The sequence below is a fragment of the Polypterus senegalus genome, chromosome 13 (genome assembly GCF_016835505.1).
Source record: "Polypterus senegalus isolate Bchr_013 chromosome 13, ASM1683550v1, whole genome shotgun sequence".
NCBI classification, from domain to species: domain Eukaryota; kingdom Metazoa; phylum Chordata; class Cladistia; order Polypteriformes; family Polypteridae; genus Polypterus; species Polypterus senegalus.
In genome coordinates, this window is record NC_053166.1 from 54,089,710 (window position 1) to 54,116,819 (window position 27,110).

Consider the following 27,110-nt stretch of genomic DNA (forward strand, 5'->3'; position numbering starts at 1 on the left):
AACATGGACACCATATGTTGTGGCATGATCACGCACACATGAATGCACACACACTCATATACATCCCCAAATATTCTAAACATTCAAACTCAGATATGCTCATGGGCAGCACGGTGGTGCAATGGTAGCAATGCTGATTCACAGTCAGTAGAACAGGGGGAACATGGAGTTTGCATGATCTCCCTGTGTCTGAGCAGTGGTAGGAAACTGGAGCACCTGGAGGAATCCCACACAAAGACGTGCAAGTCAGGTGAACTGACGATGCTAAAATGGCCCTAGTGTGCGTTTGGATTGGCGCCCTGTTCCTGCCTTGCGTCTTATGCTAGACGGGACAGGCTCCAGCCGCCCAGCAACCCTGGTTTGGAATAAGTGTGTTAGAAAGTGACATGATGTGACGAATGCACGTGCCAGTATTTGTATTTCACACGCCCTCACACGAGAACACAAACCTGAGTACTACAATTCAGGGTGCGTTTACAAATGCACATGTGTGTATAATGAGCATGTTCTTCATATTCATACACCCACAAACTAAACATTCGTTACATACGAGTGCACACATAAATTCACACCACCACAAATATGGGCTCCCCGACTTAGTGCCATAATCACACACACACAGCAATACACTCATCACATACAGGCACAAACATGAAAACCCCAAAACTCTGACATATTCCTCCACACTTAACAAATAAATAAAAATGCCCTTTAAAGGCCTGCCACCCTGGGGGTAAGAGGCCTGATATCAGATCCCAGGCCCCGGGGGTCCTACTAGGCACAATGTCTGGTTTGCTCTCGGGCCTGACAAGTACACAGTGGAATGTGTGTGATGTGGTGCATTTTCTCGCTGGTCTCTATACATATGTTTGACCCCTTGTAATGTTTCTCATCATTGTCTACTTCACCACTCAGGGTTTAGGGATGGGGCTGCTGGTTTTTGACACTGGCTATGTTGGCATCAGGGGGTGCAGTTTGCACGGCTGTCATTTGCCCAAGCGTCTAGTTGTGTGTCCAGGCCACCGCTACTCCTGCCTTCCTCAGCAAGTATTTTTAACTTGACGCTGGCCCCTTTATAAAATTCTCTTAGTGACCAGGTGGCTGGCTCGGTCCCAGCCGTTGCTGACCGCCTCCCCAGTGGCTCCCTCGCTCCCAGAGACATTGCCTCATAAGGCCTTGTTTTGGGCTCCAGGTGCAAGTTGACAGTTCTGTCTTTGCCTCCCGACAGATGGTGCGGCTCTTTATTTCAACAAGAAGCGTGTAGCCGGGGGGTGGGCGGCATGGGGGAGGGGCTGGTCGGGGGCAGGGTTGTGCCAACATTCCATAGCACAGGGCAGGTTAGGCAACAGGGATCCTGTGTCCAGGCATCTGGTGCTTCTACCGTGAAGTGACAAGCTGTTGACAGAGCCACTCTTATGAGTTAATTTTGGGTGTGGGGAGCAGGAGGGATGGTGTTGGTCATGGGGCTACCTCACCTAGAGTCCTGTCCCCATGCTTGCCCTGTCTGGGGCTGCTGTTTGGAGGGCATGATCCTCATCTTCCTCTCTTTCTTGTTTCAGATTCTTCTTGAAGTTCTTTTTGAAATGCAATCAGAATTGCCTGAAGAATGCTGGGAACCCCAGAGACATGCGGCGCTTCCAGGTAATGGTTGGTGGGGGGGGGCAGGCCGCTTCGTTTTTGTATGGTAATCCATCCTTTCGCCTGTTATCTCCCCACAGCCGTCAGCATCCGGTGCAGACGACTGGCGAGGGCAGGAAGGAGGTCACCAATCAGTTGACTTCTTACAGGCGGTCTGTCAGAGAGGCCGCCTGGGCGCGGGACTTGTAAACAGACACTGAATAATTACGGTCAGCCCCAACTGTCCAGTCCCAAGCAGGCAACTGCCTAAGTCTGGGGAGTAGCCAGAGCCTTCAAAACCACAGCACTAGAGGGCAATGCCAGACACGGCTGATTTAAGAAGAGCACCACAGGGTTGCTGCTATAGTCCCTTTGATTTTTTTGTATCAGAGTAGGAGCAGGACAGAGTGCTGCCATGAAAGGAGAGCCAACAACAGCAACTGTGTGCCACAGGGTGCTGCCAAAGATGCATCCTGCCATCCATTTTCAGAACCACATCTGGAAGTTCCTGGCAACATAGGCCATGACACAAGAAACAACCATATACATGGAGCTCGGTCTATCATGGGGCACATTTACACACAACTCATGCTGGGTCAATTTAGAGTCGTCAGTCAACCTGACACGCAGAGAGGGACCATGTGGACATGGTGAAATAGTGCCAGCTCTACACAGACAGCAGTGGAGCTGGGTTTGAACCCTGGTCTCCAGGCACGTGTGGACTGCCCAATATAATATGTAGGAGCACTGACAAACCTGGACAGCCTCAGGTATGCCTGATTACAGCAACAGTGGAGTTTTTGAACTGGCCGGTCGATGGATGCAGCTAGTGATGCCTGATTATTGTAACAGTGACTTCCTTTAGGCTGGAGCTTTACAGGGCACAGCTAACAATATCTGACCACAGCAGGACTGGCACTTTCAGAATGGAACATCGAAGGGGACGGCTAGAGATGGTAGACTAGTGTACTGTAAGAACGAGCCTTATGGACGGTGACATCATAGGTCTGGTTAATGTAACAGTGAAAATTTGAAATTGTGAGTCACAGGGTGTAATTAGTAATGCCTGATTACTGTCATAGTGACACCTTGGTACTGGAGCTTCAGAGGGTGCAGGGTCCTTTCTTGATTATGATGGGAGTGACACCTTCAGGATAGAACACCAAGGGGGAGTGTGTAGTGATGCCTGATCACTATGGTAAGGACCTGTTTGGACTGGCATTTAATGGGGCTCAGTGCTCTTACCTGATTACAGCAAGAGTGAGACATTCAGGATGGAGCATCACAATGTGCAGCTAGTAATGTCTGATTACTACAACAGTGATCCTTGTAGACTGTAACATCACCTGTCTGATTACTGTAATAGTGAATATTTTAACAGTGGATCACAGGGGGTATCTAGTAATGTCTGATTACTGTTATAGTGACACCTTTGGACTGAAACTGCACAGGGTGGAGGTAGCCATGTCTGATTATTGTCCAAATGGTTTCTGAACTGGGGCCTACCAGGGTGCAGCTTGTAATGTCTGATCACTGTAATAGTAACACCTTCAGACTGGGACGATACAGGATGTGGTTTTTTGATGTCTGATTGCTATAACAGTGACCTCTATAGATGGTGGGGTGACAGGGTGGGGCAGGCCAGGTCCCTTTACTCTAGCAGTGATGTCAATGGAGTGGGACTTCACAAGGTAGAGCTAATAATGCCTGGGTCCAATACATTTGACCCCTATGATCTAGGACATCACTGAGTGTTGCTGTTGATACTATGATAGTGTCACTTTTAGACTTGTCCCTCACCAGGTGTGCTAACAGTTCCATATTAGTGTAATAGTGGCACCTTTGCACTAGGGCATCACAGGGTGCAGTTGGTAAAGTCCCATTATAGTAGCAGTGATCCCTTTGTAGAGGGGCATCACATAGTGACACTTGGCTACAGTAAGAGTGACCCCCTTGGACTAGGGCCTTACAGAGTGTTTCTATAAGGACTGATCACAATAGCAGTGACCCTTTGGGACTGCAACTTCACAGGGTGCAGCTAATAATGACTGATTACTGTGATAGTGACCTTTTTAGACAATGATGTCACAATGTGTGGCTAGTCATGTCTGGACTGGAGCTGCTGAAAATGCCTGATTCCAGTAACATTGTCACCTTCTTTAGGTGATGTCAGAGACAGACAATTAAATTAAAATCAATGTTATCAAACTCCAGGCCCTACAGACAGTCACCAGAAAAACCTGAAGCAACTAGGCCTTCATCGCTGAGTTCTACCACCATAGCACCATTTATAAAAGGCCAATGCCATCCTACTCAGTACTGGTAACGGTGCCCAGGCACATGAGGTGTGATGTTATTAAACTGGCATCTCTGCTGTGTGATTCAAACAGTACAACTGACAGCTCCACACATGGAGTACTACCCAAGGTGTGCAGTTTTGTCTGCAGCAAAGCATATGGCATGGTGCCACTTGAGACACTTACTTAAAATGGACCTGGGGCACCACAGATTGCCTGGCTGGCTATGTCTGCTTGCCACAAGGAGGTTCATAAAGGGATGCGAGTGACACCCCTACTTCCACTTAATTGGATCACAGAGGAGTTGCAGAGAAGCGGTAAATTAGCTCTCGCCTACTGTACTTGCTTGCCCTGCAGTCCCTCGACTTGCTTCTGCTGCTTATAAACCAAGCGGGAAGCAAAAGGAGCAGGAGATTGTCTGCTTAAAAATTACAGTTGGAGGAAGGGGAAGGTGTTGTTCTTCACAAGGTTGGTAGACACTGAAACCTCGTTTATAGGAGGAGTGACCAACCGGCACCTCATCACTAGTTGGAAACAAGCAGACTGGCAGTGCCCAATAGCAACAGATGGACAGGAGAGGAGGGAACTGGAAGCAATTAGTCCACTTGAATAAGATTTTAGCTTGGGCATGATCTACCAAGATGTGCTTATGCTGGGTCACTTGAGCAGTAATGTTTCTGTCAGGGACCAAGCCACTGGCTATGACTAGAGAAACAAGTGGCAAATGTCTAAAGAGGTCATTGAAGGGTTAGCATCAGGCAGAGGACAACCTCCCTGAGGCAAAGGATATTGGGACACATACCCAGTGTAGGGAAGGCTAACAAGGACCATACCTGTAATCCAGGAGGGGATGGCTACCCCACAGTTATCTAGGGGTCACAGTCCATCCTTAGCAATGTGTGGGCTGACTATTCTGAGCTATGCCATCTTTCAGTGTTGGCCTCGGTCTTTTCCAGATTTTTACCATGCTAGGTATCTGATTGGTGTGTTTTACTTTGTTTTGTACTCTTTTCTTTGCAGGTGGTTGTGTCCACAACAATCAGTGTGGATGGCCATGTCCTGGCTGTGTCCGACAACATGTTTGTACACAACAACTCAAAGCATGGGCGGAGGGCACGGAGGCTTGACCCCTCGGAAGGTACGCCCTCTTATCTGGAACATGGTAGGCAAACCACTTTAATTGTGTTGGTGCGGTGTGAATGGGAGTATGGATGCTGGAAGACCTAGGCGGGGTGTAGAGCATCTTGGTATTGCCCATCAGTGGGCATCAGGGGCTGGGCTTTTCACTGTTTTCTATTAACCGAGCCACCAGATGAGTTCCACCAATCTTATGGCTGAATTTGAAGATGCCTGTGTCTGTCACATATCTCTCTCTGTCTTGGAGGTCTTCGGAGTGCCTCTGCCTGCCTGTAAGTGTCTCTGAGGGTAGCTATCAGATATCACAATAAGGTGACCCTGAGTGCCTTTAGTCTGTATGAGCCTGGCATCAATGTAGTGAAAGCAGTTCCAGCCCTGCCTGCAGCCACCTCCAACTCTTTATTCCACTCTGAGACCCCTATCTAGATGTCCTTGTCTCTGTATGAACGTCTCACCTCTCTCCAGTCTATTGTAGGCCCTCTTTATGTATGCATTACCGCCACTCTCTTCTCAGTCTGTGCACTTCACTTTGTCTCCCTCACTGTCTTCAGACTCACTCTGTGCTTCTCTTCTGGACCCCCCTGTTAGCATGCCAGACTCCTGCATCAATCTATAGGCCACTATCGACCTTTTGTGTTTAACCCTCACAGCCTTGACTGTCTCTTTAATTACCCCCCACCTCCGACTTGTGCACCACCCCCCATTTTTGAACCCCACTCTGTCCCTGTTGGGCTTCCCTCCAGACTGTAAAAGTCATAAGATCTCTGTTTCAAGTTCAAGTTGATTGTTACATGAACAAAATACACTGAAATTCTTATTTACATGCCAGACCAACGCACATGTCACCACCCTTCAGTGCCAGGACCAGCAGAAAATGATCTGTTCAGACAATATGTTTCAACGAGAAAAAAGTCCATCTATAAAGTCCATCTATACATCTGACCATTTTCAAACCCATTCAATCCAGTTCAGGGTTGTGTGGACCAACATTAAACCTGCTTAGAGCACCATGGAGGAGGACCATCTATGCTTGTCTCTTCTTTAAAATCATAATCCCTTATCTGTCTCTTGTGTGCCTAAATTTCTCTTGTGTTCCTAAATTTCTTTTTTGTATCTGCTGGACCCCTCCTACAGCCTGTAAAAACTGCATAGTCTTTAGTGGTCCTCTCTTGGACTGGACTGTTTCTGTCAGTCTCTTCTTTTTAATATTTCTCCCTTCCACTCTCTCTCTCTCTCTCTCTCTCTTATGTGCCCTCTAGACACTTGTAAGCCCCTCTCTGTATCTGCAGAAGCATGGGAATGCTACACTGTCTCTGGTGGGCCACCTTACAGCATGTACAACCCTAGTGTACATTGGTTGTACAGGTACACTTGCCATCAAATGTTATTGTTCTCCCCCTCCTGGTTGTGTACAGTCCCAGTTTTGCCGTCCTATCTCTCTGATAGCCCCCATCTATCCTGAGTAGACCCCCCATTCTGTACAATCTAGCCTGTCTCCTGAAATCATAAAACCATGTCTGGTTCTTCTGGGTGCCCCATCCTAGTGTCGATAACTCTTTCAGTCTCTTATGGGACTTCCTTTTCAACATGCCCAATGCCATTTTCCCTACTGGGTGCTCTGCAAGTCCCTCTGCTCCTCTTGGAGCCCCCTTACAATTTCCACTGTCACTGTCTTTCTCCTTTCAGTCATTTTTATATTATGAGCCCTCTCTCTCTCTTATGATATAAATGAGAAAAATGTGTAAACTCTTATCTGTTTCTCATGGGCTCTGTTACCCCCACATGGACCTCATTGAGACCTTCCCTGTCTCCCATAACCCCTTATTTAAGTGTTCACAAATCCTCTCCTTCGTATTACCCATCACCCATTTTTCTTAAAGAACACCCTTCAAGTCCATAAGCCTCCTAGCAATTTCAGGTGCCCCTTCGTGCCCTACATGCCCTTCTCTCATAAACTTACAAGATGAGCAGCTTTACTGGAAAAAGTGTCTGTCTGTAAAATCCTGTCTGTCTGTCTGCTACATGGCGTTTCTCAGTCTGTAAGCCCCAGTTAGTCCCTTCAGGGCCCTCCCTTTCCATTCGAATCCCAATCCTTTTCTTTTTGATTACAACTATTTCTGTCTCCAAAGTTCTCCTCTCCCAGTCTACAACAGCCCTTCTCTCTGTTGCTCGTGTGACCTCTCACTGTCTATACGGTCCACTTGACCTCACTTGGAGCTTCCTTTTCATCTGAGACCCACCTCTTCTCTTTTAGTACCCCCCAGCCCCCCTCCCCACCACCTCTTTTGTCTCTAAAGTGACCCTCTCTCAATGTACAAATCTCTCTGATGTGTGTCCAATTTGGTCTGTAGGGCTCACTTGAGATCTCTTGAGCCCCTGTTCCATCTGACACCCAACCTGTCACTTTAGACATCCCTCTGTGGTTATAAAACCCCTATTGTCCCCAAAGATCACATCTTTCAATCTGTAATGTCTCTTTCTCTCTTGTCTGTCCTCTCTTAGTCTATACTGCCCACTAGGCGTTCCTTGGGTTCTCTTTCCCAAAAGGTACCCTGTCATGAAATTCAAGTTGGTTGAGGACAGTAATGACTCAATATTTCCACTAGAGGGGGGGAACCTATCACACCCCTGTCAGTAATAAAAGTATTTTACAAAAAAAAACACTGTAACACAAGGGAATTCTGATGAGCACAAAAGGCAAAAGGAGTCCCGCAGCAAACAAAGTCCCAATACACAATACTTAAAATACTGAAAAAAAACAGACAGAGCCAAGAGGTCAAAAATCCAGAAAAGCACAAACATAATCAGATGTGCAACAAAACTCACCAATGCCAGCACATTCAATGAACTGTAAGGGACTGTGAGTTTTCCTCAGCCTTAATAGGACTGAAGACTGTCCCAACCTCTGCCATCTCTGAAGTGCTCCTCTCAATCTGTAAAACTCCCCCTCTCTTTCTCTCTCTCCATCTGTAGGGCCCACTTGGCGTCTCATGTGCCCCTTCCATCTGAGACCTAACCTTTCTCTTTCAGACCTCTCTCTGAGGCTATAAATGCCCTACTGTGCCTGAAGGTTCCATCTTTTAGTCTACCAAACTCTTTCTCTCTCTCTCATGTGTTCTTTCAGCCTGTGGGGCCTACTTGGCCTCTGCCAGGGTTCCATTTCATTCTGCAATACCCACCTGTTTGTCTCAGACCCTTCTTTTAGCGTGCGTGTCCTTAATGGACTCTTTCTTAGTTTCTTTCCCAGCTCTGCTCTCCTCTTTACTTGTATGTCATGGTCCCCCCAGTACATAGTTATCACAGTATCAACTGCCCCCCCCATTTAATAAACATCTATATCTTGCTTGTGGACCCCTTGTTTGTGCCCCTCTTAGCATATAAATCCCCCACTCTCTCTCATGGGCTCCTGTCCCTGTCTGTAAACCCATCCTCTTTATTTCATGGGCACCCTCTTAGTGTGTAGTGTTGACACGTCTGTGAGTTTTTGGACCCCCCTCTTTTTCCTCATAGCTCCCCAACTCTGTACCCAACATGTCCTCTGTTGTTTTGGTCATCTGTGGGTGCCACTTGTGTTGTTGCTGCTGCTACTTTAGCGATGTGTTGTTCTCTCAGGCTTCTCCTTGCCCCATGTGTAGGTAATCTCATTCTCCTGGGCTGCAAGAGGGTATAAAGTGGGATTCAGGGCACATAACCACTCGTTCCACCCAGCTACTCCTCACGCTGCTTCCAGAATGCTGCTTCACATGGCACTTTGTAACCCTCTGTGCCAGCTTCAACCCCTCTTTTTGCATTTCACTTCCTTCACTAATGCTTTTTGATTTCTGAACCGATTGCCAGAGTTTAAAGTGAATTAATTCCAAATCCAATCATTTTCTCATTTGATAGTCCAGGGATTTAAAAAACATATTTACAGAAATAAAAGCAGGGATTTGATCTCCAGCAAAATGGCAAAATCAAAATTATTTTTGTTTGTGTGTTTTTTGTGAGTCGTACCATGTTTGTCACTCTGGTCATGCTGCCCCATGAAAATGAAGGGTCAGGGATATATGTGGAGTTGCCAACTGACCAGTAACTGGACTTGGACTGGTCTTAATCCTAAACCTCAAATGGATTTGTCAGCCTCACTCAGACTGACCTGCATCTGCATCTTATACTTAGACTGGACTGGAGTAGCGGAGAATGGTAACCTGGATCTGAAGCTTCCACCTGACCTGTAACTGGACTAAGAGCACTGATACCACCAAACGGGGCCTATCAGACTAAACTGGGACTCTGCACACTATACTGAATCCACCCTGAAACTGAACAGACACAATCCATATCCTGTATTCACCTGTATCTGGACTGAAGGACTGTGGCACTTTACTGGTCCAGTCCTCTGACATGTTATTTAACTGGAAGGACCAACACTCTATATTGGACTTGTCTTTTAACCTGTAGGTCAGTGTTTCTCAACCTGTGGGGCGGACCCCCTTAGGGGGGCGCCAAGTAACAAAAATGGGGGCGCGAAGATGTGAAAAAAAGAAAACAAGAATCAAACATATGAAAAAAATATCTGTTGAAACCAAAACAGATTAACTTAAACTACATTCTGATACTAGAACAATAAATACAGAGTTAGATAAATGTCGATAAAAGTTAAGTAGGTGACAACAACTGTGATCCTGAACCGGACGTGTTAGCTTATCTATATGTCAATTGAAAGGATCCATACCCTGTAGAGGACTTGTCACTTGATCAGGAACTGGACGTTGAGTGTCAGTATGCCTAATTGGATCCATCATATCATCTCTGGCTGTACTGGGAATTTGCATTCTATAATTAAACTGACCTGTAACGAGACTGGAGAATGGTGACATTGTACAACACCTGTCACTTCATGTGTAACTGGACTTGAACAAACAGCAACCTATACTGAACTGGTCACCGGCCCTGTTACTGGACTGAAATAATCAGTACCCTACACTGAACCTGTTGCCCAACCAGTAACTGAACTTGGAGAGCCAGTACCCTCGACTGGACTTGTCATGTGGCCTCTGACTGAACTTGGAATCTAAACGCTATACTGAAACTGACCTGGAACTGGACTGGCCAAATCAGTACTACATCCTGGACCTGTAACTAGACTAGAAGAATCAGTACTCTGAACTGGACCATCTAGATAACCTGTAACTGGACTGTCAGAACCAGTACCCTATGCTTGACCTACCATCTGACATGTAATGGTCCAAGTTAGTACTACAAACTGGACCTGTCTCTTGACCTGTAATTCAGCAGACAGAGTTACCCGCTCCCCTAGAGAGGCCTCTTTGACTTTGTCTTAAATGGATGAATCTTTTAGCTACACTGGGCCTGTGATGTGGACTGTTGCTGGACAGAGGGGATCCATTCCTTATTATTGGTCTTATAGCTGGCATAAAACTAAATGTGTGCTTCATTTCGATAAAACCTGTGCCTGGAGAGGGGAATTTGGGTGAGGAGACATACCCCACTTGAAGTGGCATTGGACCATGACTGATTTTGTCCTGAAATGGACCGCTATCTGACTTGCAACGTGACCACACAGGTTGTTCATGCAGTGCACATGAAATATTTATCATCCCTGCAAAACCCAGTGTTCCTTGAGTGGCTGCATGTTTCTCCTCGTGTGTTGTTAACACTTTAAACTTGTCAACCAGAAAGAAGTCCAACTAAATTGGCAGGCTCTGGGGCACCAGGGATCTGCTGAATGGTCTCATATTTGTATGACTTTTCCCTTCTGTTGCCACTGTCACTTTGTGGAAGGCCAGTGCTCTTGCTTTTCTGAGGCTGGTGTATTGTTGGACATAGCCCTGGCCAGCAGTGGAGAGGTTAACTATGATTGCAGCGTCCCAGGCCAAATAAAAAAAAAAAGGGGAAAAATCTCCCATTTGGTCCCACTGTTGTTTTATGTGTTTTAGAGCAATGTGGAGAGCAGATGGAGCGCAGGGAGGCACCAAAGTTTAATCCTATCAGATGGATTCTCATTCAACCATCTGGTTAATCCTCGCACAATTTCAGCCTCTGTGAAAAATTCAACTTAGGCCAAGATTAGCGTCACAGATTGTTCCAGTAGAGCTGCTCATCTTGTGAGTTCATGATTTCTGAGGCGCCTCCAAATTGCATTACAGCTTGTTCTTAGTTTCTGCAAGGAAAAGAGAAAACTGGAAAAAGGATAAAAGAGCTGCTCACTTCTTCTTTCTCGTTGTTTGTGTTGTGTGAGCTGGATTGCTCTCTACATGTCCGTCTCCGCATGTTCAAGTCTCTTACAATGACGGGGGCCTTTTTCAGGCTCAGCATCCCCCCCTCAACCCCCAAGCCGCCTGCCGGCTGCCGCTGGAGGCAATTCGCTCTGTAGCAGTATTTCTTACAGGCAAAGTCAGGAGAGGCAGCAAAGCAAAGGGTGTATATAGTGCCTTTCACACCACAGATTTAGACAGTGATTCTGCACATGCCGAATCATTTAGTGCCTTTCATATCCAAAGACTGCTTATATAATATAAATACTGTGAAATACAGGGAGTGCTTTTGAACCAGTTCCCAAACCCAAAGGAAGGCACAGAGCAAAAGATACTAAAGTCCAGTCCCCCAGGGTTTTATTGAGGACAGATAGTATAAATTGCCACAAGGTGAACAGGATTACTGCGGTGGGCTGGCGCCCTGCCTGGGGTTTGTTTCCTGCCTTGCGCCCTGTGTTGGCTGGGATTGGCTCCAGCAGACCCTTGTGACCCTCTGGTTTGGATATAGCGGGTTGGATAACAGATGGATGGCTGGATGAGCAGGATTAGGGAACAGACACAAAATAACAAAAAATGGACATGCCTCCTATGGCATCACAAGCCTTACATGCTGATCCTTGACTTTCAAACCACATCTTTTACTTCATGCTCTGTCCTTGACCTCCTTTTCCAGTCCATATAAACCTTTGCCTCTGTTCCACACTGGACTCTAAGCTCACCTGGATGATAGGAAAGGGCTTTTTTTAAAGGGTGGTCCAAGACCACTTATGATTCACACTTAACTGACTGTTTCACATAATGCAGCCATTTCTTTAAAAGGCCAATCACTCATAAACTGTGGTGGGAACAGGACCGCAGCCCCAAGCTGCTCCTTAGTGTCCCAAAAAAACTAACATCTGCCCTTTCAGGAGTGCCCAGTATAACTTAAAGTCTGCTATAAGGTTCTGCAAGTAGGAATTTCCAAATACTCTATATGTGTGATAATAGTGACCCTATAAACACGCGGTTATATTATATACAACATGTATACAAGTCCATGGATTGTTCCCACCCAGAACCCTATGCTTGCTAGGACAGGCTCCAGCTTCACTGTAACCCTGCTCAGGGTAAATCAGGTTGAGAATACTGATGGGTGGGTAGATGAATGTATATAAAACTTTCCCACATTACGAACTACCAGTTTACGAAAATGTTTATGAACAAAGTAATTTAAATACCCTTTCTCGTTTTCCTAATCGCAATGAATATGAATTTTCACTAAGACACATTCACCTTTGCAGCCGTTCCATCTCCAGTACTCCTGCCGAATTGAGCGCGAATGGGAGTTTTGGGCGGGCTCGACGTTGGTGACGTGGCCTTCAGAGGCAGGAGGATACTCGTGCGTTACTCACCCGTCTTCCGGCATTATATTGAGCATCGTGGCTCCAAAGAACATCGTGAAGTAGTTGGGAAAGACCATAAAAGATCAAGAAGCCACGCCTTTGAATGTGAAACTTGTAGCGATAAAGCGTAGGTAAACAACTTTATTAAATTGTACTCAATGGCGGGCAATGCCTTGTAAGGGTCGTTCTGATAAATGAAGTTATTATGAAATTAATTATGTCAATTTTCATGTATTTTAGTGTTAATTGAACACAAATGGTCGGCTTAAAAATGTTTTTAGATTAATGGTAATTAGGTGTTCGCGTTGCGGAAAAAATAGTGGCGGGTAGAAGCGGATATAAACGTGTGCTATATATATAATGAAACGTAAATGAATGAAGAAAGACGAACGAGGTGCTTTGGAGTTATAACACTTGAGTTAATGACACATTTATTTGAAGAGGAAAAAACGGGAATTTAAAACAAACTGAGAATTATGAAACTAATTACAATCGAGTTCTACCATCCATATTTAAAAAGAAAGCTATTCCTTAATGAGGTTCAGTGTTTAGGCCCCCAAGCACGTAAATAGTATCTCTTTAAACTGTTCTGGTATTCTGGTCCCGGACTTGAAACAACCGCCGCTTTCTAATACCCTGCCAGCAAAGAAGCCCCTTTGATTACAAGTCCGCTTAGCACTGACAGAGATGGAGTCCGCGCCGCTCCTCCTTCAGCCACTCTCCTGCAGGTTACCTCCCCACAAACTTTTCTGCCACCATAATTTACATGCTGACACTCCCAAGCTGCTAGCTCCGCTCTGCTAATGCTGCGCCTAGTCTTACAATAACGGCTGTCTTGTAATAACATATATACAGTGTATATGTGTGTATATATATATATATATATATATATATACATATATAGAGATTATAGGGTCATCATAATTGCATGTACAACACACATACTTTATATGCAATATAGATCTATTTCCTTTAATATCAGCATTACAAATTGCAGTACTGTATTAGAAAATGTAATTTTAAAGCTCTATCACACACAGCTTTTTTAATGTCTTTTACACTCATATAAGTGAAGGAGTTCCCATATCAAAAGTTATTAAGAAGCTGTCACAAGACAGTTTATTTAGTGCCTTTTGCTATAAAGCAGCTAAAGAAAGGTTTCATGTAGTGACTTTCGGTAAGTAAACTTTCCACCCATTCATCATTTTTTTTAAAAATGTTACCCCATTCAGGGTCACGGGGAATTGGTGCCAGTATTGGAAGAATCAAATATATGATGAGAGCCAAAACCTGAATTGGGCACCGGTCCTTCACACTGGGCCGGTTTGTAATCATCAGTTACTCAAACATGCACCTCTTTGAGGCGGAAAATGTATTGATGCACAGGGTGAACCTGCAAACTTCACACAGGTGCTGATCAGCCTGGGATTGAAACACAGGACTGTGGAGCTCTGAGGCAGTAATGGTAACAGCTGCACCTGAGAGGCAGGAAAAAAGTCCCAGGAGAAGTGTCTATATAGACATGAATAAAAGATTCACACCACACACAGGCAGTAATCTGGTCATTATCTGAACCGAGCACTTGGAAGGTCTAAGACAGCTACGCCAGTGTTTTTAATTTATATTAAACAAATTAAGTCAGTAATTATGTGCATATAGTGTCCTCGCAGCAAAGATTTTTAGTACTTTATCCAGTGCTTTTTACAGTAAATGTCTATGGAAAGACACCACACTTTCTTATATAGTGCCTTTTACATCCATGAACTTAGGGGATGTCTTATCTAACATATTGCCCATATTACTAAGTTGTAATTGGGGTCATCCTTTCATTAATTTTTCCAGTCATGTGGAGATGGCACCTATTTCAGTAGAACAGGGTGCATGGCAGAAGTGAAAGAAGCACCATTGGATTCACAAGTTAATTTTTTGTACTTCCATTTGCAGTCAGACTATTTTCAGGTTACATCAAGTAAAGACATTGATATATTGCCTTTCATATTCCTGCATCTAGAGAATCCACAAAAAAATGTTTATGCAAGGCATTACAAGGTGATCCCATATCTGACGATTCATATAGTGCCTTTCACATCCTTTAGACAGCTGACAGCACTAAATGACTCCATATTCTTAAACCTATTTAACCCAATTCAGCATTGTATGTAAGACATAACTCAACCCTTTATGAAGTGCCAGCCCATTGCAGAGCACAATCACCCACTCATACTGGGACAATTTAACATACTCTGCACATGAGACCTAAAAAAAAAAATAGGTAGAATGCCCAGAGGGGACTGGGCGGTATCATGGTCTGGAATCCCTACAGATTTTATTTTTTCTCCAGCCATCTGGAGTTTTTTTGTTTTTTCTGTCCCCCCTGGCCATTGAACCTTACTCTTATTCGATGTTAATGTTGATTTATTTTTTATAATTTATGTCTTTCATTTTTCTATTCTTTAATATGTAAAGCACTTTGAGCTACTGTTTGTATGAAAATGTGCTATATAAATAAATGTTGTTGTTGTTGTTGTTATCTTTGGGAGGTGCAAGGAAATCAGATTACAAAGAGAAAAACTCACATGAATACAGAGGGAATCTGCTGACTTCTGACCAGGCTCCACTTTCCAGTACAGGACATTGACCCCATGAAGCAGCAGCACAAAGCACTGGGCCACCATGCTACCTAGCACTTGATATGATTTTCTAAATACAGTATATAGTACTTTTCATATGAAGTTGGCTAGGTCAAGAATATAAATATAATTGTTTGAATAGCCAAGTAACTACTGCATAGCCTTAGGCAGGTTTTCTTTATAGAGCCTTTCATATGGCAGTGGCACAAGCTAATATGACTCCTTTGGCCACTGCAGGGCCATTGTTATGTCTGCTTCTGTCATCTTAAAGAATGACAGCAGTGTGGCTGCACGCTCCAAACAGGGGTGCAAGCTGCTCTCTCTGTTTCAAACAATGAACCTTGGCTCACATGTCAGCAAGCAAACAGCTACAAGACAAAGCGGCACAGACGGTGAGTGTGACCCGCTCCCACCTGACAGTTAGGGTATTTATAGTTGTGTTTTTCAGAGGGCTTCCTGTCCCCGGAACACCGGGGCTCTGCTGATTTCCCCTGAGCTTTAAAACCCCATTGGCTGATCTCTGTGGGGGGGTTGTGCCCCTTTTGGGGGCAGGAAGCAGGATGCTCAGAGAGCAGAGCTGCCAGGGAAGTGCTGTGACCATTTTAATGTGATTGCGGCTCCATGGCACCGAATATGATTTCCACCTGCACACTCAGGCTTGACTCAAGTCTCCTCAAGTCTCCTCACAGGTCAAAGTGTCAGCCCCTCAGGAGAAGCGAAAGCCCTGATTGGAAGGGGCCTGTGTCAGTCACTGGTAGGCTTTTGGCTGATTGGCTGATGTTGGGCATTTCAGAAGCCCCACTGGCCTGATCTGTTTCTTACTGTTAGCGTCCCTACCTTGGCACAGCGGACTTTCTCTTCTCCCACCAAGTGCTCAAATCGAGTGTTACCTGACCCCAGAGCCTTTCTTTTTTAGTTGTACTAAATCAAAGCAGATTGAAAGTGGGGAATCCCAAATATTTCAGCCCCCACAGTGGCTGCATTCCCAAGATGGGTGGGTGGCAAGTGCCCGTATCTACGTCCCAGAGCAAATTACAAGTCTGATAATTAGTCTTCCTTGGTTTGCAAGGCGGCATTTGAGTCGGGAGTCAAAGTTCAACATCCTGAAATGAAATTTAAACCAATTAATCTGTTAGATTTTTATCGCTTGTCCGTGTTTTCTCAGCAATTCCCCCAGCTCTTGGCCTTTGATCGACTCTTGTAAGGACTCAAAATTGTCTGCCTGCTGCGAGCGAGACGCGAATGACATTTACACGGCTCTCGTAAAACAATCAGGTTTGCAAGGCCCTCAAACAAGCAGGGCCTGGTAATATTTAATAAAAGTGTATGTATAATCACTGGAATTAGCATTTTGTGCCTCAGAGGGCCTCTGGGAGTGCGCAGGGTTTTATTGTGAAGTGATCATTGTTGTAACAAAGGGTGAACTGAGTGCTGAGTGACGCTTCTCAGTCTGATGGCCGATTACTTAATTTCAAGCCTGTGTGCGCCTGCCATTCACTGACCTCCATCTCAGTCAGGCTAGTCAATGAGAAGGTGAGTTGGAGGATGACATCTGGCTGGCAGGGTGAACTTGTGGCTAACGTGCTGGACTTTAGAGGCCACTGGTTGACTCACAGCCGTAAGATATCACTTAGCCGGCCGACGCACCGACTGTAGAAGATGAATGTGTAAGTAGTTGGCATGTCTTTTAGATTTTCTGAACAGGCAAGTGGAGTAGCATATGACATAATTTACTTAGACTATCAAAAAGCCTCGACACAGTCCCACACCAAAGCTGTAGGCATCAGAGGTAACCTGCAAAACCGGATCTCAAGTTGGTTAATTGGCAGAAGGAAAAGAATGCAGATAAGAAAAGAATGCGCCATATCGAGTGAGGTCATCAGTGGAGTCCCTCAAGGGTCTGTCCTGGCACTGTTATTTTTTCTGCTTTATATTAACAACATTGACTTTGATAAAGTTAGTAAACTTGTGAAATTTACTGATGATACTAATATTGGAGGATTGGTAGAAACTGAGGAGACAGCAAAAACAATTCAGAAAGACTGTGACAAGCTATATAACTGGGTGAAAATGCAGTTTAATGTAGAATGTAAAGTGCAAAGAGATACACTTGGGCAAAAGGAACATGCATTTCAAATGCAAGATGGGAGACACTCTCGTACAGGAAGCAACCTCTGAAAAGTATGTAGGGGTTTATGTTGACACAAACTTTGATCTAAGCAACAAAAAGGCTAATAAAATGTTAGGTTATTTCATAAAACCTGTTAAATATAAGTCAAGGGACATTTTCCCAAACTATATAATGCTCTAGTGAGGTCGTATCTGGAGTACTGTGTGCAGTGCTGTTTGCCCTGCTACAATAAAGACATAGTAGCACTTGAAGCTGTACAGAGGAGAGCAACCAGGTGCATCCCACGCCTTACTGTGATAGACAATTAAATCGGTTTAGTTTCAAATTGAAGAGACTACATTTGGACCTAATTTAGGGTTTCAACATTTTTAAACACATTGATAAAGCAGAATTCTTTCAATATAAGGTTGAATCATGTACTCAAGCACACCAGTGGAAATTAAGAGGAAGGGCATTTAGGACTGAAGTCAGAAAGCACTTCTGTATGCAAAGAGTTGTGGGAATCCGAAACAAACTACCGAACTATGGAATTGAAGCAGAAACATCGACAACCTTTAATAAGTATCTGGATGAGATATTGGGTCAGCTTAGTTATTCCCTGAACAGGCTTGATCGACTGAATGGCTTCCAGTCATTTGTTAAATATTCTTGTGAAGTGTGTTTACTATAAGAGGCACTGTTTAGAATATAACAAGAGTTTGAAGCAAAGCTAATGAGAAGAAGGGCAGAGCTAGAAAAAAGAGGCAGGAAGGCAACTTTATAATGGCACTCCATGTATTCATCTTGACTCCTGCATCTTTTCAGCTTCACTTCACCCAAAATCAAACATATCTATCTATCTATCTATCTATCTATCTATCTATCTATCTATCTATCTATCTATCTATCTATCTATCTATCTATCTATCTATCTATCTATCTCTCACAGTGTTTTTCAATCAGTGTGCTGTGGCACAGTGGTGCGCCATGACAGCTACCCAGGTGTGCTCTGGAAATAATAGTGTATCGTGGCTGTGTCTGAACCTGAGAGGGACAAGCTCCTCGGGTGTCTCAAGTAAGACAGGACTACCTGGAGAAGCAGCTCCACGATTGCTAAGTTGCAGACACAGCATTTACAACACTTTGGGTGCGTCTCATGACTGCTAGAGTCCCTCTGCCTCTGTGTGAGGTCACCAGCGAGTCTCACAGGGCCGGTGGATAGTGGGCATACAAGTTGCCTTTGAGGCAGAGTGGGGCAAGCAAAGGGATGTAGCAGCTGGGAGATGCCAGCCAAGTGCCCACTAAGTGCCATGTCTACAAACACTGATCTCGGAGCTGTTTTTATACTGACTTTTCCAGGTGTCTCGCTCCTTTGGATAGTTGAGCATATGCAAGAGATATAACGTGTTTGTGGATGGTAAAATAATGGCAGGCCTTGGGATGTTTTTGTCTACAAAAACCACTGAAAAAATGGTTGAGAAGCACTGATCTATCACATAGTACCTTTTATATCTGATTGTGTTATATAGAGCCAGTCCTGTCTTTCTTGCTCATGCTATCTCAGTGTTTCCTATTGTGTCTTTCCAGGCTATCTATGTAATGAACTCTGTCTCCATCACCACGTGTCCCTGCCCTGGGATAGTGGGTCTTCCCAGCTTCAGCACTCATTGCTCCTGGTCCTGTGTGAGTGTGTGTGAATGAGACCTGTGGTGAACTGCTGCCTCGTCCACTGTCTTGCAGCCGATGCCATCATAATAATCTCTGGCCCCACCAAACCTGAATTGGGACATGGCAGCTTGAGAATATTATGTTATGTTATTGTCAAAGTGTACAGTTATGTGCCCACATCTTATTTAGGGTTTTGGAAATTGTTCACTTTGATCAGAGAAGAAAATGAAGTACACTATGCGCAACGTAGTGAGATCTGCTAATGTTGTCTTAAATTGTTACACCTGTTGTGATCAGATGAGCCTTAGTTTTCTATTAAGGGGGTCAGAGAGAATTAAGAATTAAGAATTTTCCTAATCTTTCATTTCTTTGATGAAAAACACAGCATGCCAGTGTGTACAGCTAATATCCTTCTTTTTTAGATCAACCAGCCCAACTGTGACAATGCATAACAAAACAATCCTGCCTGATATGAGTCCTCCCTGCGCTATATCAATCTCACAAAAATCACTCACTCATCATCTCACTGAAATTCCCACCATACAGATTTAGCTCTCTCAAATGAAAGTCCTGTAAACAATAATTACTGATTTTGACCAGATCAGTTTACAAGATGTATTCAATATTATTTCTAAAGCTTAGAAGCTGAGCTAAACTGCAGTCAATGTCTGAAATGGAAGAAACTTGAGACAGTCTTTCTTCCATGGGTCACCAGCATGCTCAAGTCACTCCAAGAGCAAAGTATAAAATTGTAAAACCACTCTGAAAGTCACTGAGAATACCAGAACAACATCAACTGATCTTTAGGCCTCTATTTCCTTGGATAAAGTTGATATTTATGATTCTGACATCAGAAAAACACTGCAAAAATAATATTTATAGTAGAGAAAAATTAGCTACAGAAAAAAAACAGTGTTGTTAAATGGAAAGATAAATCAAAAGTAATACACTTTGGACTACATGGGCCCCTTTACTCTAGACCAGGCAAAAATTAAAACGTATACACCACAATTAGAACATTTTACAGGACCAAACATATCTGTGGTAGTGTTAGGGTTTGTGAGTGTTTTGCTGCCTGAGGAACCTGACAATCTGTCTTCATGAATTTTACTTTGAGTCAAAAAAAATCTACAGAAGTAAAGCTGGACAGAGTTAGGATGCTGTGGTATTTCAGTGTCAGAGATGCTGCCTCTCAGTTTCACGGACCTGTGTTCTGTGACTAACAATGACACATGCAGGCTTTGTATATCTTCTACTGCTCTGGTTTCTTACACATCTTGGAGACATACCGTTTAGGTTAACTGGTCCAGTGTGGGTAACTATAGGGGGTACTTGAGTCCACTCCTGCCTTATGTTTAATTTTGCTAGAACTGGCTCCCCTTTTATGTCATAAAGAGAATTCAGAAAATGGATGGATGAGTGAAACTGACCTAGTGTGTGTGTCCACATAAGTCTGCGCTCTAATGCACTGAAATGCTGCCTACCTCTGATTTGTGCTCTACTCCTACTACCTCTGGCTTCTCACAGCCCATCTATGTGGGTGGAGCCAAAGTTAAAGAAACAGAAGTGTTTTGTAATGGCTAAACCAAAGGCCGGACCTAAAGGTGGTAGAAATGTGGAGATAGCGCTGGTATTGAGAAGTTTGTTCATATTAGAAAACGCTGCTGAGCTTTGGGGGGGGGCACCTTTTCACATGAAAAATTTGGATGAATAAATGAACTGATGGATGAGCTTCTTTAATCTATTACTAGTATTTGAATGAATGTCTGGTAAAATTCAGTGTTTAAATATGTAAAGACTCAGCCTGGCTGCCTGTCTGTTTACCTAGTGCCCGTTTAGTGTGTCTCAGAGGGTGGGCTAGAGGCTTGGTGCCACCTCAGTGCTGCATTTTCCCCAGGATGGCCTGGCATACCCTTCAAGAACATGTTCATGTTAATTTTCTGGCTTATCAGCACTCCCTGTTCAACCAGGACTTACTTCATGCACCCATTTTCCCTTTTTTTCTTTCTTTGTCACTGCCTTCACATCCATGAAACAGCCACCCCGTGCATCAAGGCTATCAGCCCCAGTGAAGGCTGGACCACAGGTGGAGCTACCGTCATCATCATTGGGGACAATTTCTTTGATGGCCTTCAAGTCATTTTCGGTACAATGCTGGTATGGAGTGAGGTGAGTAGGATTACGTACTACTGTAGACTAGAGGATGACTTTTGCTGTCATCCTCATTGATTTGGATATGTTTAGTCAATGATTTACCCAAAGTGACTTACAAATCAGACTTTTGTAATTGAACTATGGGAAGGCTAACTGGTTAATTTAAGGGCACACAGTGAGTCATTGGGGAAGACTAATTGGAAATCTTGTGGTTTGCAGCACAGCACCTTGGACACTAGGCCATGCTGCTCTTCAGCTAAATAATATAAAAACAGATAAACTAGCAAAACATGTAATGGAAGGAGGGCAATACTGGCAAAGCCCACCAATGTCATCAGCCCTTACTGTATATCCACTTAGGAGACTGTGCACAGAGTCTGAGGTGAATCTGAGTGCCAGTCCAAGATTAGAGCCTTGATAGTCCCAAAGGAGTTATGTCATTTTTCCAGTGTGAACAGAGTGCCTGCAGTATGAAGTGAATTCTACCAGAAGGAGCGGACCTGCAGAACCCACCCTGCCTGACGTAAATCCATTGTGAATGAATGAAAACCTTTAAAGTGCAATGCATCTGGTTCTCCCAGTGAGAGATGAACTTCCCCTGTCACCCTACTATCAGTGGATAGTCACTGTGTTATTGGATTTAGGTAGACACCTTTACTGTAGGCGACTTGATTGTTTATTTTTTTTTATAAAAGGAGCACACACTTTAAGATAAAAGAGTACTCTACCAATATGAAATGATCCCTCCAAATCTGAACCACCCCCAGTGTAATGAATTCTTCCAAGTCTGACATAACTCCAGTGTGATCAACACAGTTCTCACAGGCTGAAGCTGCTCACCCCAGCATGATGAGAGTGCTCCAATGGTGATTCTCCTATATATAGCAGTGAAACTGTCCCAGTGAGTCCTTCAAGTCTGGTGTACATTCTCCCAATGAAATATTGACAGTTTTTAACTAAAACCCCTTAGAATTAATTACATTCTCTTAGTCTCCTGTAAATCTGGGGCAGCAGGGTAGCACAGAGGTCCCGGGTTCAAATCCCGGCCTGGTGACTGTCTGTGAAAAGTTTCAGTTTACTTTCTGTGTCTACATGGGATTTTCTCTGGGTCATTGGTTGTCCTACCAAATCCCACATACATGTGTGTTACATTATCTAGTTGTTATAAATTGACCCATTGTGTGAGGGATTCGTATGGTATGGTATGGCATAGTATATACTATATAGTGTTGCATAGTGTAATGTCGTATGGTATAATATGGTCTTGTATGGTGTTATAGTATGATATGGTATGGTATATTATAGAATAGTACAGTGTAGTGTAGCATAGTGTATTAAACTAAGGTATAGCATAGTATATGGCGAGGTATGATATTATAAAGTCTCCTGTTGTGTATCCCTTTACTGTGCTGGTTTTCTGCTCCCACTTCCTAAAGATGTGCTCATTACATCAATTGGAGATGCTATATTGGACCCAATAACTTGAATGGGTTTGAACCTGATCTTAATGGATTGGCACCTCTCCTCCAGGGTTAGTTCCTGCCTTAGGCCTGATGTCACCAGATCAGAACCCAAACCCCATAATTTCAAATTGCATTTGAGTAGGCGTGAGATGATTAAATGATTTGAAGAGTATGAAGGAACACCTGAACTAAAATATTCCTGTCTGAAGTAAAATCTTTCAGAAGAAATGAAATTCTACACCAACAAGAACCTTCTCACTCTGAAATGAATCTCCCAGTCTGTTGATGTTTTTTTTTTTTAATTTTATTTGCTTAGGACCCTGGGCTATAGTGCCCCCAACCAGAAGGTGATATCTTCCCAGTTTGAGTTTAATCATTCCAGTCTGATTATACTTGTGTTACTCAGAGCAGGATCCATCCCACCTCTCAGTGGCTCCACCCACTGTGATGAGTCCCGCCCTTCTGTAGTTTGGCCAGATCCACTCATGTTAGCAAGCCAGTCCAGAGAGTAATACTTCTGATTTCTGTGGCCTGTGGCTTTGGAAGGAAATTGAACAGAAGTCACATTGAAATGGAAAGGGATGCTTGAACGGCCTCCTTTGTGGCTACCTATTAGGTAATGTTGTGGTTTCTGAAACAAACAGCAGGCTGTACTGCCTCTAATGTGGCCTGTCTCTTAATCCACAGCTCATCACTCCACATGCCATTCGAGTGCAGACCCCTCCTCGCCACATCCCTGGGGTGGTAGAGGTCACACTGTCTTACAAGTCGAAGCAGTTTTGTAAGGGCACCCCTGGGCGTTTCATCTACACAGGTAAGATCTTCTTGTAGTGCCTTTCATACTCTAGATGTTTTGACTAAAAAAGGATTGGCACCCTGGAAAAATCATGGGGGCTAGCCCTGAGTTGAGCCGTGTTCAGACAATTGTGGCTCATCAGTCTTTGTAGAAAAGTTGATGAGGAGCATCATTTTGAGGTCTGACAGACTGCTACTGGGTTTGGTGTTGGTAGACTGGAATTTAATTGAAATGTAAAGAACTTCCATTGTGTTGAATGCCAAGAGACAGGCATCATATTGGGTGCACCTACTATGCCTTGTATTGGATACTCAGTGACTTGTATAATGTGGGGCTCTGAAGGACTGCTGCTCTTTCAAAGGATCATGGGCCTCTTGCCATCTTGTGGTCTAATAAACTGCCATTGTATTGAGTGCCAAGGGGCTGTCATCATGTATGGTGCCAACAAAATGTTGGTGTGTTGGAATCAAAGGACAAGATGCTGTCACATGAAGTTGAGTTTTACATTTTCAGGGCAGTACACTGGCATTAAAAGGACAAGCGGAATTCCGGAAGGGTTTTGACCCTTTTAGACCGAGGGTCTGGCATTGTGTTCCGGGGCCTTTCAACACAAAAGACTTATAAGGAGGAGCCAGGGTTCTGAAAGCTTGTTTAATTAAAAAAAGACCTAGACCTTACTGTGGCCTGTCAGGCAATGATGCTAGTAAGGAAGGGATATTCATGTGTCATGACTACAAGGCAGTTCCTAAGACTCCCAGCTCTTCACACAATGAACTCTTCCATCACTTGGTGTACTATGTGCCCAATGGACAATGTTCAGCCTCTTCTTCTAGATGCTAGACTGATACCCCTGTAGCAGCAGAACTTGGCCAGGAAATAGACTTGCTGGTGTGGATGTGCTCCAAAACCTCACATAGAAATTATGCTAACTATCAACTGGGGCATGGGGTCAACCTAAATCTGTGGCCCTGGGTTCCTTGCTTTTAGTACTTATTTCTAGTGTGTTTCTTGGCCTTCTTAGATGTTTATAGCTAGGTGGCAGGTGGGCATACTGTGATCAGTGTTCATTAGTTGGACTTAGGTTTCTGAATGACATGTCAGTCTGTAGTGTTTTGGGAACAGAACTCCATGCTTCCTTCTCCTTGTTTTGGCTGGCAACTATTATTGAATACTGCCCTGAGGGCAGTGCCCGCTTTTATCTTTAGTTTGTTTATGCTTTGTCTTTTGAATCATATGTGTGTGGGTTTAACTGGGGCTCAAGGCCATGCACAATAAAAAACATTAGAAATGAGTGCAAAGCTGGCACACATACCTTTATAGGCTTAGAAGAGACAGACTGGCAGAGAACTGGCATACAAAGAGTGCCAGCCAAGTAGTCCCTGAGATTTGTAGGATTTTGTATTTACTGTTCTAAACAGGTTCCAATTGGCATGACTATGTGTCCAGTTGCCAGTGGGCAATAATCTGGGCGAATTGGCATTAACTGGTGACAGCTGGGAGACGCATTAGACTAGGGCAGCTGTCAAAAGCTACAAAATGGGAGCAAACAATTTAAGGGGAAAATAAACCAATGGCTCAGTCCTGTATTAGTTACTGTGTGCCTCTGGGGGGCGGCCTGTCCCCAGTCTGTCAACCTGAAGGTGGGCTTTGATTGAACCTAAGTAAATGAATAGCGGGTGAACTCAGACGTCCATGCTATGAGTGACTGGACGCTGCCTGGCAGAAAGCCTCTTCGGGGAATGCTTTTGGAGACAATCAGCTCATGGCCCAGACTGGAAACTACTTGAATGGATGTTCTGGTTACTCTTGAAATTGGTAGGGCGGGTCCTATGAAGGTGGCACTACTGTGGATGCCTTTTGTGCTACACCCATGGCTGACCAAGATGCCACTCAGCTTACACCAAGAGTGGATGCCATTAGATGGTACTCGGGTAACTCTTGAGAGTTAGAGTGGGCCTCACTTGGACTGGATACCATTAGGATGTGGGTGTTGTGTATGAAGTCTCTGGACTAGACCCTACCTTTGTCACGCATGCCTCTCCTCTGCCCCTGTCTTTAAATTATAGTCACTCTTTAGATTTCTTTTCTGGACCCTCTCACAACTCTTTGTATGAACAGACTAGACCTGAACTCATATGGCTCAGTCTCAAAAGCACAGGCATTTAGTGTGGATGACAATCTGGTCATGGCTGCGGTGGGATGGGAACAGAGGCTATCAGAATAGATGATATATGGGTCACTCTGGGGCCCCAGGCTATACCTCGCTTGAGTCACATCTGGGACTGGGGCTCTCAGTGGGCCACACTCTGATTCAGTTGACACTCTAGACTGCCCTGTCCTTCTTGTTGTGCCACCAGGAACACTCTCAGCACTGGATGTCATCATTGTGGTCTCACCAAGGTCATGATCACAACTCATTGTCACTTGGCTCACACTCCAGACTTTTGGCCATTTTCATGCAGGCTACTTAGGTCACAGTTGGGATGATCCCTGGTGCTGGAAATTATTTGTGTCAATAACACTTGAGTCACTCTTGGTGTCCACTTTAGATAGGTTGAGTCTACTTGTCTGGATGGAGTCTAGGTTATCCATGAGTAAGGATATTGCTGAGTGTGACCTAACCGGGGATTAGGACCAAAGCTGGACACCACGTGGTTCAATTTACAAACTGTATGCCACTCGTGTCCATGCCACCTAGTCTCTCCCCAGGACTGAATTCTGTCACTGTCACTTCCACCACTGTGTGATTAGTTACCTCTTGATTCAGACTGTATGCCATAAGAAGCTTATCTGGCTGCCACCTGGGACACTCCCCATACTGGATGCCATCAGTGTGACTTTATTATATAACCACTATTGGGGGCATCTTGTTTCAGACTGTAGACATTGCCACTCATGAGATTGCCGTCTTCTTCCATGCCAGTACTGGAAGCTGATGGCACGTCTTTCCTTTAGTTAGGATCTCTACTAGATGCCAATGTTGCAGACTGAAAGTCATTTGTGAGGGTCATCTCCCTAGGTCACTCTTGGGATGGTATTTGGCAGTGTGATCTGACTTAGATAACAATCATGATATGGCCCCTGCACTGTCCCATCATTTATCATTGGAGTTGTGCAGATGCCACTTGGGCCAATCCAAGAGATAAATGCTGATCTTAAGCACTATTACATGTCACTTGGCTCACAATGAGCTACTTCTACGGATATCTTACACCCAGGACACCATGCCGCTAATGTTCACATGACTGTGATGCCCCCAGAACTGCAAACTGCCTTCCCTTAGGTCACCACGAGAGTTGAGCTAACTCCACCAGAATGAATGCTATTACTATTACATGGCATGTGCCTCAAACTATAGACTGTAGGCCATTTGTGTGGATGCCACACAGGGCATTCCCTGGACAGGATGCTGTCTATGTTACCTCACTTAGGTTACAAATACGACTGGCAGCCTCTTTCCTCAAACTGTAGAGTGTGAATGCCTCCGAGGTCACTTTCAGGACAGAGAGCTCACTTATGTCACAATGGTGATGTCCTTCACCCCACATGCCACTCTCCCTTCCAACAGCACCAGTCTTGTGATGCCTGTCTGACTGTGT

General features: G+C 44.4%; 1 protein-coding gene across 4 annotated transcripts in view; it reads left to right on the forward strand.

The window, feature by feature from the left end:
* ebf1a (EBF transcription factor 1a) overlaps positions 1 to 27,110 on the forward strand; it is a 151,417-nt gene that overhangs the window by 84,185 nt on the left and 40,122 nt on the right. For 2 of the 4 annotated variants that reach the window (XM_039774180.1, XM_039774182.1), the window contains exons 7-10: positions 1,560 to 1,641; positions 4,935 to 5,052; positions 21,137 to 21,267; positions 23,403 to 23,529. In XM_039774180.1, coding sequence (XP_039630114.1) covers positions 1,560 to 1,641; positions 4,935 to 5,052; positions 21,137 to 21,267; positions 23,403 to 23,529 — 458 coding nt within the window. Of the gene's footprint in view, positions 1 to 1,559; positions 1,642 to 4,934; positions 5,077 to 21,136; positions 21,268 to 23,402; positions 23,530 to 27,110 lie in introns of all 4 variants that reach the window. The other 2 variants (XM_039774179.1, XM_039774181.1) reach the window with 1 other exon arrangement.